At 40.7% G+C, this 17530-nt stretch overlaps 2 protein-coding genes across 3 annotated transcripts in view; one reads left to right on the forward strand and one right to left on the reverse strand.

Annotated features, from left to right (window-relative positions):
- LOC118453432 (protein NLRC3-like) overlaps positions 1-17530 on the reverse strand; it is an 815502-nt gene that overhangs the window by 794044 nt on the left and 3928 nt on the right. For both annotated transcript variants that reach the window (XM_087837957.1, XM_087837961.1), the window contains exons 3-8: positions 8680-8758; positions 7787-7988; positions 2912-4691; positions 1670-1843; positions 1240-1413; positions 890-1063 (exon numbers count right to left, since the gene is read on the reverse strand). In XM_087837957.1, coding sequence (XP_087694083.1) covers positions 890-1063; positions 1240-1413; positions 1670-1843; positions 2912-4691; positions 7787-7988; positions 8680-8758 — 2583 coding nt within the window. The remainder of the gene's footprint in view (positions 1-889; positions 1064-1239; positions 1414-1669; positions 1844-2911; positions 4692-7786; positions 7989-8679; positions 8759-17530) is intronic.
- Positions 1-17530, forward strand: part of LOC148105994 (Fc receptor-like B) — a 385026-nt gene that overhangs the window by 33917 nt on the left and 333579 nt on the right. The gene's annotated exons all lie outside the window — the stretch shown is intronic.

Raw genomic sequence — 17530 nt, forward strand, 5'->3', positions numbered from 1 at the left:
TGCCTCCACCAGTGTGTGAATGTGAGAGTGAATGAATAGTGGAATTGTAAAGGGTCTTTGAGGGACTCGAAAAGCACTATATAAATGCAATCCATTATTATTATTATTAAGAGCATCTTTAGGCCTGACTGTGCTCATCCTTGCGCCAACCTCTCCTTACCAAAGATAACAACAACATCAGTATTAGCTCAATAACAATTTCTGCAATTCAATGGTGGACATTCACTTTTAGGCCTTGTGTAAAACGATAAAACCTAAAAGTCCAAGTATTATTCTTTGTGCAAACAGCTCTTGCAGGTTGCCCCGGACTTAATAATTAAATAATAATAATAAAAATAACCTTTCCTTTAAGCAGCTGTTCAGGCTACTAAACTGGTCCCAGAAATAACAAGTGACACCATTAATAGTGGAGCTACCTTTAACAGGTGAAACTGATTTGACCTATAAGGCTACTGCAGTTACTTCTTATCAAGGTTAGTAAGGAAGACATCTGGATGAGGTAGTTAGTAGTAGGTAGTTAGTACCGGGCGAGTCCCCTCCCCCACATCGGCACCAGAACCCTGCATTATCTACAGTGAATGTGAATAAAAAACAAAACAGCGAACCAATCAGTAGTCGCCAATATCTTCCTAATTTTATTCCTAAAGAAATCAAATGTATATATTATAGGCGCAAAGGAGCCTAAATCTTTAAATTTGGCAGTACAATTGAAGTATTTTTTTAATAAACAAAAACATGACTATAACAACTTTTAAAAGTAATTCAGAGTCCAATTATCCACTCAAATGTAAATAAAAGTTCACTTGACAGCTGTATAAAAGTTACCCATTTATACAATAATATAAGTCACATTTCAAATGATCATCTGTGGAAAAGTTTGAATCCTGACCTGAGAGTTTCAACTGCACACTGTGAACTCTTTAGTCCAGCAGAGAGAAGCTTCACTCCTGAATCCTGCAGGTCAGAGTCACTCAGGTCCAGCTCTCTCAGACTGGAGGACTGGGAACTGAGGAGTGAGGACAGAGCTTCACAGCTTCTCTCTGACAGGTTACAGGCACTCAGTCTGAAAAATAAAAGACAGTCTATACAACAAATACTCATGTAGAGTTTGTTAATACATTTCACAACATTAAATGTTGACTCTCTATTTCTAAAGGAAACATTAACATACTAAGAAACAACATCATATGTATGAAATTTAATTAATAATTCTAACAACAAACTGCTTTCTGATCTGACCTCAGAGTATTTAGTTTACAGTTTAAACTTTGTAGTCCAGCAGATAGAAGCTTCACTCCTGAATTCTGCAGTTTTCTGATACTCAGGTCCATCTCTGTCAGACTAGAGGACTGTGAGCTGAGAACTGAGGACAGAGCTTCACAGTTTTCCTCTGAGAGTTCACAGATGTTAAGTCTGAAGATAAATACATGAATAAAGATTGTTGTTAAAGTGTAATCAGGGTGAAATAGCTTATTGTCTTGTGCTGAGCAGGTTAGGATAAGTTTACCTTAACTTAAAACTGAATACAAATGCTATGAAACAAGGATAACTGGATAAAGTTTACTTTTACTGGTTAAATTGTTTGATAATTTTTGTCAATTGATATAAACAAAAATAAACATCAAACATATAAACAAACAGAACTAAACAGAATACAAATCTGTCAGACCTCAGAATATTCAGTTTGGCGTGTGGACTCTCCACTGCAGCAGACAGAAGCTTAACTGCTGAAGCCTTCAGGCTGTTGGTACTCAGGTCCAGTTCTCTCAGACTACAGGACTGGGAGCTGACCACTGACAATAAAAATTCACAGCCTTTTTCTGACAGGTTACAGCTGCTCAGTCTGAGAGAGAAAGGAAAAAAAACAAAACAAAAAACAATATATGTGATCAAATAAAATTTGTTTATATGTTAAACCTTTTTTTTTTTTTGTTTAAACCTATGAGACTATGAGTGCTAACAGTCCAGTTCCCACTATTTGATGGTACACTTGATGGTACCTTGCTCAGGGGAACCTCAGGGTAGCTGTTCGGTGGATTCGACCCCTGACCTTATGATCATGGGGCGACCACTCTACCTACTGAGCTAATAATTCTGTGTACACTATCATACAATATTAACTAAAATAATTATTTTAGAAAATTTTACTAATTCAGTAATTGCTATGCTAATTAACTGTGAGGAACACTGGATTTTTAACACTAGCTGTATAAAACTCTTCCTGTTAAAGGTGTGTATAAAGAAGATGAGCTGAAACACAGACTTCATGGAGAATCTTTGCTGTAAGGATATATCAAAGACAAAGGAGAGATCCATCCAGTCTCTTTCACTAAGCCCACAGAGGGAAAGACAACCACATCTTTGGATGTTGGGAGGAAACTGTAGAGGACCCATAGAGAACCCAACTGTAATTCTATGGGAACACTGGTTATGGCAGCCTTACGGTTACATATGAATACTGTCAAGAAACAGGACCTGAGTGGCAATTTCAATTATGAATCCCAATTTTTCCCTCCATCCTGGATGAAAACAGGACAGTCACAGCAGAGATTTATAATAAAAAAAGAGACAATGCACTGAAAGTGACACAAAAAACAAACTGCTGGAGTTGGAGACGTGAACAAGCTGAGGATAATAAACCCCTCAGAGGGGCTGAAGGATCAGAGCTCATGTTCTTATTGGCTTGGTCTGGTTTGTAGTTTGATAAGAGTTACAGACAAAAATGTGACAGAAATACTGACATGTCCTACTGGACTGAAAAAAACATTTTTTGAGTGACTGATGATCATTTATTTCACTATGTTTATGTTTTTTAACTGTTCTTTGAACTCACAATTTCTGATTTATTTCCCATGGTTTTAAGATTTTCATCGATTATAAGACTTTAAGTGATGAGTTCATGTTTACTTACAGAGCTTTGTTGGAGGCTTTGATCACTGGCAGCATTCTCAGAAGAGCCTCCTCTGAAGCAGAGTATTTCTTGAAGTCAAACTCATCCAGATCTTCTTCTGATGACAGTAAGATGAAGGTCAGAGCTGAGCATTGAGCAGGAGATAGTTTACCTGAGGAGAGACTTCCTGAAGTCCTGTGTTGTTGGATCTCCTCCACTAGAGAACGATCATTCAGTTCAATAAGACAGTTGAGCAGATTGATGCTTTTCTCTGCAGACAGTTTCTCACTGAGCTTCTCCTTGATATACTGGACTGTTTCCTGATTGGTCTGTGAGCTACTTCCTGTCTGTGTCAGCAGACCTCGTAAGAGAGTCTGATTGGTCTGCAGTGAAAGACCCAAGAGGAAGCGGAGGAACAAGTCCAGGTGTCCATTTGGACTCTGTAAGGCCTTGTCCACAGCATTTTGATGTAAAGATAGTTTAAACATCATGGAGGTTGTTTGTTGTTCTTCCAGCAGATTGAGTCCAGAGTTGATGAAGGTCAGATGGACATGAAGAGCAGCCAGAAACTCCTGAACACTCAGATGGATGAAGCAGAACACCTTGTCCTGGTACAGTCCTCTCTCCTCTTTAAAGATCTGTGTGAACACTCCTGAGTACACTGAGGCTGATCTGATATCGATGGCACACTCGGTCAGGTCTGATTCATAGAAGATCAGGTTTCCTTTCTGCAGCTGATCAAAAGCCAGTTTCCCCAGAGACTCAATCATCTTCCTGCTCTCTGGACTCCAGTGTGGATCTGTCTCAGCTCCTCCATCATACTTGATCTTCTTCACTTTGGCCTGAACCACCAGGAAGTGGATGTACATCTCAGTCAGGGTCTTGGGCAGCTGGCCTCCCCCTCTGGTTTCTAGCACATCGTCCAGAACTGTAGCAGTGATCCAGCAGAAGACTGGGATGTGGCACATGATGTGGAGGCTTCGTGATGTCTTGATGTGGGAGATGATCCTGCTGGCCTGCTCCTCATCTCTGAATCTCTTCCCGAAGTACTCCTCCTTCTGTGGGTCAGTGAACCCTCTAACCTCTGTTACCATGTCGACACAGTCAGGAGGGATGTGATTGGCTGCTGCAGGTCGTGTGGTTATCCAGAGGCGAGCAGACGGAAGCAGTTTCCCCCTCATGAGGTTTATTAGTAGCACATCCACTGAGGTGGACTTTCTAGGGTCAGTTAGGATTGTAGTTTTGTGGAAGTCCAGAGGAAGTCGACACTCATCCAGACCATCAAAGATGAACACAACCTGGAAGTCTTCAAAGCTGCAGATTCCTGCTTCTTTGGTTTCAGTAAAGAAGTGATGAACAAGTCCCACCAAGCTGAACTTTTCCTCTTTCAGCACATTCAGCTCTCTGAAAGTGAATGGAAACATGAACTGGATGTCCTGGTTGGCTTTGTCTTCAGCCCAGTCCATGGTGTGTTTCTGTGTTAAGACTGTTTTCCCAATGCCAGCCACTCCCTTTGTCAGCACTGTTCTGATTGGTTCATCTCTTCCAGGTGAGGCTTTAAAGATGTCTTCTTGTCTGATTGTTGTTTCTGGTCTGTCTGGTTTCCTGGATGCTGTTTCTATCTGTCTGACCTCATGTTCATCATTGACCTCTGCAGTCCCTCCCTCTGTGATGTAGAGCTCTGTGTAGATCTGATTAAGAAGGGTTGGGTTTCCTGCTTTAGCGATCCCCTCAAACACACACTGGAATTTCTTCTTCAGAGCAGATTTAAGGTTACGTTGACATACCGTAGGAAAATGTTCTGGAAAAAGAATGCAAAACATTACGTCTCATTTCTTTAAAGCATGGATATTTGGCTACATGTTGGTCCATGTCTTAAGACAATAACAAATGTTCTACTCATCCATCCATCCATTTATATTTTTCCGCTTATCCAGGGCCAGTCAAGGAGGCAGCAGCCTAGGTAGAGAAGCCCAGACAACCCTCTTCATGACCACTTCCTCCAGCTTGTCTGGGGGAACATCAAGGTGTTCCCAGGCAAGCCAAGAGATATAATCTTTCCAGCGTGTCCTGGGTCTGCCTCGGTGGGACATGCCCAGAACACCTCACTTAGTAGGTGCCCAGGAGGCATCCTTGTCAGACCCAAACGACCTCAACTGGCTCCTTTCGATGTGAAGGAGCAGCGGCTCTACTCTGAGGCAATCCCAGGTGGCCAAACTTCTCACCCTATTACTAAGGCAGAAGCCAGCAGCCCTTCAGAGGAAGCCCATTTCCACCGCTTTTATCTGCAAACTTGCTCTTTTGGTCACTAACAACATGCCTATAAGTGAGGTTAGGGATGTAGATCGACAAGTGAGACTTTTGCTTTAAAATTCAGCTCTCTCTTCACCATGACGGACTGGTACAGCGTCCGCATCACTGCAGCAGCAGTACCACCAATCCATCTGTTCTCCCGTCACTTGTTAACAAGGCCCCGAGATACTTCAACTCCACTTGGGGCAGGAACTCATTTTTGTCCCAGAGTGAGCACTCAACCCTTTTCCGACTAAGGACCATGGCCCCAGATTTGGAGGTGCAGATTCTCATTTCCACCACTTCACAATCAGGCATGAACTGTTCTGGTACGAGCTGGAGGCCATCACCTGATTAGGGCAGCAGAACCACATTATCTGCGAAAAGCAGAGATCAGATTCTGAGACCACCCAAGAGAAACCCTTCCGCCACTTGTCGGAAATTCTGTCCATAAAAATTATGAAGAGAATCTGCGGCAAAGGGTAACACGGGCAGAGTCCATCACCCACTGGAAACAAGTCCGGCTATGCTAACCAAGCTCCTGCAACAGGTGTATAAGGACCAAATACCCTTAGCAACAGGCCAGACACTCCATACCTCCCAAAAGATCACTCAGAGTGACACTGCTGAATGCCTTCTCCAGGTCCACAAAACACATGTAGACTAACAAACACCAATGACAAACACCAATGCATCCTCAAGTATATTTGAGAGGATAAAGAGCTGATCCAGTGGTCCACAACCTGGATGAAAACCACATTTTTCTTCCTGCATTCGAGGTTCAGACGGACAGACGGATTCTCCTTTCCAGCATCCTGGCATAGACTTTCCCAGGTAGGCTAAGGAGTGGGAGCCCCCTATATTTGGAACTTATTAGTTCCAAATATAGGGGGCTAACTCTTTATTAGAATAGAAAGTTATGAGTAAATAAAACCTTCGTGTCAAAGTTATTAAGTTAAGAGGCTTGATGACATCATGGCATACGTTCGTGAACCTGAACTACATACTCTGAAAAGTTTTTTTTTGAAAAGTAAAATACATATTTAAGCAGAATTTTGCAAATATCTTCTTTTTTTTTTAGCAGCATAGAGCTTTTTTTCCAATTACTTTTTAAAAGTCAGGTCAAGGCTACATAAGCCCAGAGGTGATATAAGGGTGGCGGCTCACAGCAGTTTTTGTTTGCTGGATCATTTTAGTTCAGCTGGGTGTCCTTCCTTTTGTTATATTTCTTCAAGTTCAAAATGTGTTAATTACATAAATAAAATGTAATTTTCTCTGTAGCACTTCATGAATTTTATAAGCAGCATGCCTTAGTTGCTCTGTGGATTCTTTTAAAAAGCAGTTAAAAACTTTTCTGTTCAAACAAGCCTTTTGTTGATCTACGTATTTTATATTCTTTACATTATTTACATTTGATGTTTTACATCGTGTATAATGTCTATTGATTTATTGTTTATTTTAATATTTGTGTACAGCTCTTTGTGACTGCCTGTCTGTGAAAAGCGCTTAATAAACTTTACTTACTTACTTTAGTTGTTCACACAAAGCATACAGGTAAAAAAAAAAAAACAATATACACAGTGTTATCTTCATTTTAGATTTCAAAAAGTATTTGCGGCTCCCAGTGTTTTCTTTTGCGTGGAAACCGGGTCCAAGTGGCTCTTTGGGTGTTAAAGGTTGCAGACCCCTGTTATAGACCCCTGGGTTAGACTTAGCGTGCGCTTTTTTAGGTAATTAGAGTTTATATAAGTTATAATATTTAAGTTAGTAAAGTAATGAAATAAAGTTTAAATAAAGTAAAATATACAGGTTTAGTGAAATTAAACTTTGTAAGTTACTTAAATACTAAGTTACAGGTTGGAGGTAGTTCAATTCTTTGATCTTATTCAGGTCATATGTTTTAAGTTACAGTGAACTTATAGTTTTTAAGTAAGTTAACTTAAAAATTATTATGTAATCAGTTTCCACATGAATGTTGAGTTCACTGAACTTATTCGGGTTTACAGTGTACCCAACAAGGAGTCATTTATCTCTCTTAGGGACCTCGCCCCCGGAGACAGGTAAGTCGTCCCCTCATCCACAGACTCTGCTTCTTCTCCAGGAGGAGGAAGCCAGTGGGATTAAGGAAGTCCTCAAAGTATTCCTTCCACCGCCCGACAATATTCTCTGTCGACGTCAGCAGTGCTCCACCTGCACTATACACAGTGCAAGTAGAGCACCAGTCTCCCTCAGACTGCAGCTGAAGCTCTGCCAGAGGTGTTTGTTGAAGGTCTTGCAGACCAGGGCCTCTGTGAGGCGTTCACACGCACGTTTAGTTGTGCCAGGTCTGTCCAGCATCCTGCGGCGTCCTGGTGCCACGTGCACTTATGGACCCTTATGTTCAAACATGCTGTTCATTAAGGACAAACTGTGATCTGCACAGAAGTCCAAAAACAAAACACCACTCGGATTCAGATCCAGGAGGCCGTTCCTCCCAATCACGTCCCTCCAGGGCTCACTGTCATTGCCCACATGAGCGTTGAAGTCTCCCAGTAGGACAACAGTGGTTGTTTAATGACTGATGTAGTCATCAATCAGCTTAAACGCTTACAGAAATGCTCTTACTGCAATAGAGACGCTCAGCCAGCTCCTCCTGCTTCAGTCTCCTCAGGAAGTTCACTGTGATTGTCACAAGTGCCTTTCTGCTCCTCCTCTCCTCCTCATCCTCCCTCTGACTCTCTAAGCATTCTGGGTAATCTGAACTCAGAACCTTCTGGATCTTCTTCAGCTCGTTCTTCACAAAAGTGATGATGTTGTCCTCCAGCAGCTGGAACAGAATATTTATGAATGAGCCAATCAGAGTGAAATCATGTAATCATGAAAACATGTAAACGCAAAGTGTGGATCTTTAACCTGATGTTTACACCTCTGATGAAGTCTCAGCTTTGTTTTTATACCAAAGTAGTTTACACGGAGTTTGTAGTTGCAGAGAAAGACTCAAATCATTTGGAATTAAATGTTTTTCTTTTACAAGGTTTAAAGGTTCTTTCAACAGTGAAATCCAAGATAAATAATCATCATTATAATATTTCTGACTGAATCAAAACTGAATTTGTGAATCAGAACTGACTCATTGTAAAAATCAGCAAAGTACACAAAGTCTGTACTTTTGTTTAAGTAGAAGGACAACTACTACTATTAAAAACTACTCCAGTAAAAGTTGAAGTACTCATTAAACTTAAAAGTAATAGTAAAAAAAAAAAGCAGCTCTTTGGAGGACGTTTCTACTTTTAAGAAGTAGAAAGTTCAGATATTTGTTTAAAAATGTACACACTAAAAGTAAAAAATAGTTACTACTCAAGTAAACTACAGATACCTGAAAATAGTAATTAGGTTATGTAATGAAGTATTTGTACTTTTTTCTCAGCCCTACAGACAATCCACTGGTCTACAAAGAGCAGCATGGAGATGACTGTGAACAGAACAGATGTAACAGTAGTTGTTGTACATGTACAGACCATAAATATGGAGTCCAGCTGTGTTTGATGCTGCTGGGCAGACTGACCACTGGGAACCTCTGAGCTCTGCTGCTCCACTCTGTGGAGGAACCATGAAGGATTAGATCAACACAGGATAAAGATCCAGGAGTTTCTGCTCAAATAACTTCATCTGAATCAACTTTGTCAAGTTTTAGACTCTCAGATTCTGAAGATATATTTTCTGTTTTCTATGAACTTTCTTTCATCAGTGATGGAAGTGATGATGTTGCAGAAGCTCAGAGGAAACTTTGAGACTTCATCAAACTGATCAATTCACTCACTGGAAGGTAAAACTGTGATGAACCATCAACTAATGCTCTCAGGAGGCCAAAGGTCCCTGAATGTAACTGTGCAGTAGATTCATCGAGTGTTTGAAACCTGACGACTTCCATATGTTTTCATTCTACACACAAGAAGTCCTTTTCTCATTGGTTTGATTTGAGTTTTCATTTGAGTTTTCTGAGTCTCGTATTTGAGGTCGAGTCTAATCAATGATCTGACAGAAGAACATTAAAAAGGATTTACCAGTGCTGTCAAAATTAACATGTAGGGTTAGGGTTAGGGGGTTCATCTATTATCATGATTAACATGATAAAAATCTTTAACACGACACATCTGGAGTGCAGAATGACTCAAAATCCCTGAAATGTTTCTATCAACGCACTTCGGGCAGTTTGTCCAAGTAGAGTTACCTTTGCACAAGTGCAGATGTGCAGCACATCTGTTAGTGACGGGCAGCTGAACCAATCAGCTCAATATGGAAGATGATAAACGCACACTGACCTCTCGATGGAAAGTTTGAGTATTAAAAAAATAACAAGACGGACCAGCCGACCAACATGAAGTATTCTGCACATTGTGACAGAAGGAATTTTCTTTTCACCGAAGCACTTCCAGCTTAAAATATCAAAATAATGCAAAGCACTGATGACACAACTGCCAAGTGGAAAAACTGCAGACCTGTTAATATTATTAATAACATAGTTTTGGTTCCTCGTGTCAAAGACTTGAAGAAGAGTGACAGAGTGTGTTAGACTGCTGCATGATCAGTGCCACCTCCACAGACTTGTGAAGAAAATGATTGTTTTACAGATGGGCTCAGATTCAGGATCAGCTGAGGAGTTTGTGGCTGACAGAATCATGCACGTACAGAGCAGAGCCCATCATTAGCATGCAGGACTGTCCCTGGGGGGGCCGGCTCATTCAGGAGGTTAATCAATGTTTACAGAGTCGTTCAATAAACATGTTAAGTGTGTAAATTTGCCCTTTTCTCTCGAGTCTGTTTGCTCATGAAATGAAATTTGATTAGTTTACATTAAAAATGATATTTAATCGTGATTAATCCAAATTAATCCACAGTAACCCTGTGATGAGTCTGATTAAACATTTTCATTAACAGCAGTAATATAGATTATAAATTATTATATATTAGTGCATACTTACCTTTTAGTATATATGTTTGTTACAAAGTTGTATTTACAGGACAGAAGCTGAGTTAAAGACTGAAGAAAACTATTCAAAGTCTCTTTGAATTGAAGCATTTAACATTCTTTGTGTTTATTCTGGGGGCAGCTTGTGGGGATAGGTAAATTGGATAATCCAAATTGTCACTAGGTGTGAATGAGCGAATGAATGTGAGTGCGAATGGTTGTCTGTCCCTGTGTGTTGGCCCTGCGACAGACTGGCGACCTGTCCAGGGTGTACCCCGCCTCTCGCCCTATGACAGCTGGGATAGGCTCCAGCACCCCCCGCGACCCTGAAAAGGATAAGCGGAAGCGAATGGATGGATGGATGGATGGATGTGTTTATTCTGCATTTACTTCATTATATGGTGTAAACGTCTGTTACAAGTGTCGGATTATAATATTATTTTATGCCATGTTAGACCCCTAATCAAAGATTGTGATACAGTTTGTATTATTCTCATGAATTAGAAGAAGCTGATAACTATTACATTTGTTAAACTGATTTGCATTACATTAGACTGTTGATTTATTGTGAATGAATGATAATGTTTTATGATGCAATATACTGCTGAGTTATAAGAAAATACTGTTCGCAGAAAATCATCGCCTTATTTGTCTGGTTAGAAGAGAACAGAGCATACTGCCCCATCTCAGCAGGAGCAGATAAACAGGGAGCCAAGGTCGTAGCCTAGGCACTGTGTGAGAGAAAGAATGTGAATGTTTAGGCTTTTATGATTAGGTGGGGGCCACTAGAGGCTATAAGAGTTTGATCAAGGCGCCACCATTTTGAGATCTGATGCTGTCTGCTGTATGGTGTCCATCTCCCATGCGTGTGTTCATTAAATCATCGTTTGACTCAACCCGGCCGGACCAGTGTTGTTATTTTGGTTTTCCTCTTGTATCCATCCCCAATATTTGAATCCGTAACAGTTTTGGGGGCTCGTCCTGTGGTATTGGGTTGGAAGTTTTGGAGGCTTAGACGGTCCAAGGTGGTCAGACGGGCAGACATTATCCGGCAATCGAACTGAGTGGACAGGCGCCTTTATAAAAGAGGTGGGCACAGGCCTGTTTATTTTATCCGAAGTGTGCTGAATTGGACGATAAAATTAAATGTCTATTCAGTAAAAGTTGCCGGTGGGTGTCTGTGTTGATTTTGATGAAAAAATCTCATGAGAGTTGAAAGTTGAAGTTTATAAGTTACAATACTGGGTTAGAGGCTCAAGATAAAGGAAAATAATACTGGGTTAGAGTCCCAGGTAGTTTGATAGGTAATTGGTCATTTTGTGAGTTAGAGTCTCCATTGGTCTAAAGATTGCACCTGTGTTGGTCATGTTGCGAGTTAGAGTCTCCATTGTCCATAACGTTGCATCTGCTTCAGTCATATTCTTGTTTTGGAGTGTTGACTGTTGTTTCAAAGTGTTATAAATTATTATAGGACGGCGATCATATATCGCTAGGAAGTGCAGTGCTCAGAGGTAACGCTTGCCAAGGCCGGGGACGCCTAGGCCTTGTCCTCTTTGAGGGATAGTCAGTTGGTCACTGTGGAGCTTGGGGCACTCCAGAATAACTAGTGGTTGCACCACTTTACCGTTTGGAACGGTGTCTGCGCTTTTTTGGACACTTTAAATTGAGTTAGGGATTTTAGAGATGAGGCCAGATACAGTTAGAGTCTGATACTGGTTAATTGATTACAAAAAAGTTGGACTTTCTTCGGTTGGACCCGTTAACTTAAATTTGTCAAAATTGTTAGGCGCTAAAACTTTCAGGCCTGAGAGTGATTGTAAATATAAGACGTCTTTGTAAATATAAGATAGAGAGTTGAGTGTGAAACGAGGCTGTGTGTGACGACAGCGCGCTGCAGCGCTGCGAGCTATTCTTAGACGGTGTGTGAACATGCAAAAGAGGTGGCTGCTGTGAAGCCCACAGAGGACTTCCTGTTTAGCGTGTTATTGAGTTTTATAATTATGATTTGCAAACAATGATACATACCTGTAATTAAAACGCTGATTTTGCTGATTATAATATTACAAATAAAGTTTTGAATGACTACGGTGAATGTTTGATGTTTGGCTGGGTTTTGATATAGGAGAGACGGCTTTGCAGCTGCTGGGGGTGAGTAGCTTTGTGTCTGTGACCGGAAATTTCCATGCACATAAAAGGCAACTGCCTGACTGTGTGAACTATGCACCAAGAGAGAGAGTAAAATCTAGGCAGATGAACCAAATGGATGTTTTAAGAAAAATAGTGAATGAATGTTTTAGTCTCTTAATACAGGTGGATTTCTCTCAACCTGGAGACCTAAGTACAGCGGCAAAAGGATAGATTAACAAAATTGGGACGACAGACAGACCAAGCTCTGGCTAAAAATTTTACAGCTTGACCTCTCACTTTGTCCCCACCCTAAAAAGAAGATTAAAGGACATCTTCTCCTCCAGTTATCGGTTACCATCACTGGAAATTTTCAGGCAAGTTTTTCGCTGAATTGTTTTTGGCACCATGTGTCCCTGAATCTCACAAGCAAGCTCTAATTCCTGGCTGAAGACATGGAATGCTGTTATTTAAGGTGGGAGATCAAAATTTGGGAAACAAAATTAAAAACACACACAACTAGAGAAATGCCTTGTTTGAGAAAAAGTTAAAATAACCCACCCACAAACGCACACACACGCAATGAAGAAACAGCTTACATTCATGAACACGTCAAGATTTTCCAGCAAGGTTAAAGCAGCGAAACTTAACATACACCTGTTGTTAAATGATAAAGTTTATCCACTACTAACAAATAAACTCTCTGGGTTGCAGGACAACAACTTGACTTCAAAAAGAAAGACACTGGTATGACCAACCAGTGATGAAACAACAAATTTAGTGGTTAAAAGAGTCAAATTGTGACATGTTTCCTGCTGATTGATTAATATAAGTGATTACTAAATGAAAGAAAATTCCTTTTTTGAGTTATTAAACATGATCTTAAGAATTTTAACATGTACCTGTGTTGTCCCGTCAACTTGGTGGGTTATGAGTTGATTATATAGTGAGAAAAAACAAAAAAAGGAGGGGGAGAAGGCTAACACAGGGCCTGGCCCCTCTCTGAATAACACAGCCAAAACAACATCATTTTCCTGTTCGTCTGTTTTAGTTTTGTTTTTTCTCTTTATGCTTAATTACAGGCTGCTTTGTTGGCCCGGAAAGCCGAGGCTGACCTGGACTCCTGCTCTCCCCTCTACCATCTTTGCTCTCCCCTCTACCATCTTTGATGTGACCCTGACCAAATGCTACAGCAGCTGGACCCACAACAACAATCTGAAAATGTCAACAGTGCTGCAGGAAACGATCTCATGCAGTGGAGACGGAGAGCGTTAAATCCAAGACCCGTTTCACTACACGGGAGAGATTTCCAGACAGCTTCAGCTGACAGAGCTGTGACAAGACGCCTATTAAGCCCTGATGAAAAGTGAGGCAGAGCAAAAGAATGCTGACCTTAACAACTCTGCATTAAAACTGTGCAGGACAGTGACGGACCAACACGGATGATCGGGCATTAAAAAGGGCGTGCCAGAGACACGAGGAGTAACTGAGGTCAGGAGGCACCTCAGATTGGACAAAAGCACCAGAAGAACATAAGCTGAAGGCACAGGTGTCGGGGCTCGGCCAGGAGCTGACCTCTGAGGAGAGCCGAACAGCAGAGCTGCAGAAGGCCGTGGAGCAAAGCAAGGAAAACATCAATAAACTTCAATCTGACGTTTACGGAAAAGACTGAGGTTTCTGCCCTCAGTAAGAGCTCAAGGCATCAGAGCAGAAACTGAGCATGGCTCAGGAGGAGCTGGCTGCTAATTGAACCTATCAGTCAGGCTTAGAGTCCCAGATACAGGACTTGAAATCAGGCCGGAGCTTGCTGGAGCAGGAGGTCGCCAAACCTGACGAGAAGCTCCAACAGCAGGAGCAAACCTTGAAGGAGCTACAGAAGCAAAAAGGGTCAAATTAAGGAGGAGCTGGACAAGGAGAAGATGCAGGACACTGGGGAAAAGGACTGCCTCAACTGGGGCCAGAACCAGTGTGGACAGAACTTTGGGCAGCAGCACCAATGGACGCAAACGGACTGAAAAGGGGGAGGGCAGGACCCCAGGGTGCGCTTCAGGCCATGGTTTACCCAGAACACCAGAACAGGAAAATGATGAACATAAACACACACACAAGCACACACACATCTACATACACTGACTCAGAATCAAAAGAAACACATATATGAACACATATGCACTCGTTGATTGAATGAGAAATGACACACACACACGCACACAAATCGAAATGCTGATTCAATTCACTGAGAAGTGATACACACACACACGTTTGTGCAATGAAGAATGCTTTACTAACAAATGCTATGCTGATACGCAAAATGCTGCACACAAACGTCCAAATACAGAATCTGTTACAACAACAAGAAGCCTTTGATTGTTAATTGGTTAAATGCATTTCATGTCACCCAGAGGGCATTTGCGTAGATTTAGGGGACAGGGTCTAGAGCAGTTTGGTTATGAAAACAATGTCTGTGAGTGATGTCTGTCTATGGCTCAAGGCCTCGACTGAATTGTTTACTGTGCTTCACACAGCCTGTTAAGGAGCAGTGGTACAGAGTGAAAATGATGAATTAACGGTGTGAGCCTTATTTCGGAGCGCCACATTTTTGTGATTGAGATTTAATTGAAGGAGGAACATACTGAAAAAATAAATAAATAAATAAATAAAATAAAATAAATTTAAAAAAAAAGGGGGGCCAGCCCTTGGATTTACGTAAGCATCTCACGTGTATTTAACACAATTGCCTCAGGCTTTAAAGATCTGTATAAAATTCAACAACTTAATTTGTTCTCATTGAGATGACACGATACAATCTAGTAAGAGTGGTTAGTTGCTGAACTCACAGAATTCATAAGACCGCATAAGATTTCAAATTGCAGGAAAATCACTGGAGTTATAAGAGGCAGACAACGACACACACACCACATGCATGCTATTGCTATTTATTGTGGATTAACCTGTCAAGGGCAAGCATAAAAAAAGTCTGCCTCAAATACAGGAAATCATAGCTTCCCTGTACTTCCTACATTGTTGGCATGCTGGTGAGTGCTGTTCCTCCACAGTAAGAAGGTCCTGGGTGCAAGTCCACAGTCTGGCTAGTTTGCAGTGGTTTCTCTCTGGGTATTCTGGTTTCCTGCCACAGTGAAAAGTCATGCAGCTATTAGAGCTAGGTTAATTGATGATTCTAAATTATCCGTGAATGTAAGTGTAAATGGTTGTTTGTTTCTAGGTGATAGACTGGTGACCTATTCGGGGTGCACCCTGCCTCGTAACCTATCACTTCAGGGTTATTTCCCAGCCCTCCTGCAACCAGGATAAAGATAGGAGGATGGTAGTTGTTGTAGACCCATTCAATTTTTATGGTAACCAGAATCTAGACTTTGTTGAACCGTATGCAATATGAAGACAACATGTAGTATTTAAGTGACTAAGTAGCATTTGGATAAAAGTTATTGAATAGTGTTGAAATAAAATGACAGAATTGTGAAGGATTAAAATATTCCAGGAGCTCAACTTACTCCATCAGAACATGTTTCAATCGTGGTTTATGAACACAAAATGCACAGGTTTACTGAATATGAAAAGGTTGTGTTGATTTAACTCAGTTGTTTAAGTTTCTGCCAAAGCAAAACATTTGTGTGCAACCAGTGTCCACTATTGAATTAAATAAGTCCAACATGTTTTTTGTCAGTGCAAAAAGGAGTTACGGTACCTGTATTCCTACACAATATTGTCCCGGGACGGAGAAAAACTTTCTGGTGAAGTTTTGGTTGATTTTGGGTTTTGCTTAACACTAGGTTGATCTTATCAGTGAGGTTTGGATTGTTTTCTTTCTCTAAGAGAGAGAAAGATGGTTTTATGCTTGGACATGTTTGCAACGGGGCCCAGTATTTTATTGGTTACGTTTGTTTTTGCTTTTGTTACAGTGCACTGAAATAAGAACATCTGAGAGGAGTGATCCACCGGTGGTGATATTTTGGTATTTTGTGAGTTCCTAACAAATCAGCTCTTTAATCCAGGCCTGAGAGATTGAACTTTAAAGCGCTATAAAATATTCTTACTGAAAACAGTTGCAAAGTATTTTTCTCCATGATTATAATGGGCTCTGGAGAAATTCACTTATATGGGACATTGATCACATGAGAAGTCCTGAGGCTAAAAGGATTGCAGCGAGTCAATCCAGTCAAAATAAAAACAACAAGGAACTGTTTTCCTTTAAAATGATGACGTCATCTTGCTGGTGATGGAGGCTTGAATAGGTTGCGCGTGAAACTCCATTATCAGCAATATCTGGTATGAATGTGTGTGAATGTATGCATGTGACTGGACTGTGATGGACTGACGACTAAAAGTTTTAACTGACTTGATACTGAGACAAAAACGGTACCGACTTTAGGATTAGTAAATGTCCACAAACAATTCACCGAGCCTGTAAAAGAAGGGTGGATGTTTTGTCTCGCTTTGTTTTGTTTTTGCAGGAACAGAAGAATGACAGAGACTAAAGGGGGAGGCTGTAGCTTCACATGAGTGTGAACTGCAGACTTAACCCTTTGGTTGCTAATTTTGAGTTACTGATGTTTGCATTAAGAAAATTGTGTTTTATTAGCTGTGTTTCGATTAATGTATCACATTATATTGTTGGGAATGTTAAATGCTAAAGTGAAGAGAAGCTTTGATTTCACTCATGACTGAACATGTTATTATTAACCATAGCAGGCCACTGTAAAGAGTCAATTAACTTTAATTGGGGAAAAAAAGTAAAAAAAAAAAAAGAGACTTCTATTGATGTCTATGAGTAACAGGGGAATAATAGACTTGTCACATTCAAAATAGAGATATGTAATGACAAACACTGGTCCACGTCATTTAGGTTCTCCATTGAAAGAGTCAATAATTTAGAAAAGTAGGATAGAACCGACAGGGGCATGTGCTGAGATGTGGTGCTGCACAAGAACAAGAGCAAAATAAAAAAAAATATTGTGTTTAGCTTTGATAAATTCAAATTAAAATGTACCATTACACTCAGAGGATCAATATGAAATTCAATATATGCTAATTTTGCATGAAGTACATGACTGATAACTGTTCTGTCCTGAGCTTTTGTTTTTACAGCACCCACTTGACCACACCAACAGTTTCTCGCCACCAAAAGGGGGTACTTGCAAAGAATAGGGAGGAATATCATCAGAAGTGGGAAAGGTAAGCACCGATGGGGGTGATAACATCATTAATTTCACGTATGGTCAAATTCTTAAAACTTGACCCCAAACATGAAAAACTCT

The sequence above is a fragment of the Neolamprologus brichardi genome, chromosome 3 (genome assembly GCF_056152115.1).
Source record: "Neolamprologus brichardi isolate AB-2024 chromosome 3, ASM5615211v1, whole genome shotgun sequence".
NCBI classification, from domain to species: domain Eukaryota; kingdom Metazoa; phylum Chordata; class Actinopteri; order Cichliformes; family Cichlidae; genus Neolamprologus; species Neolamprologus brichardi.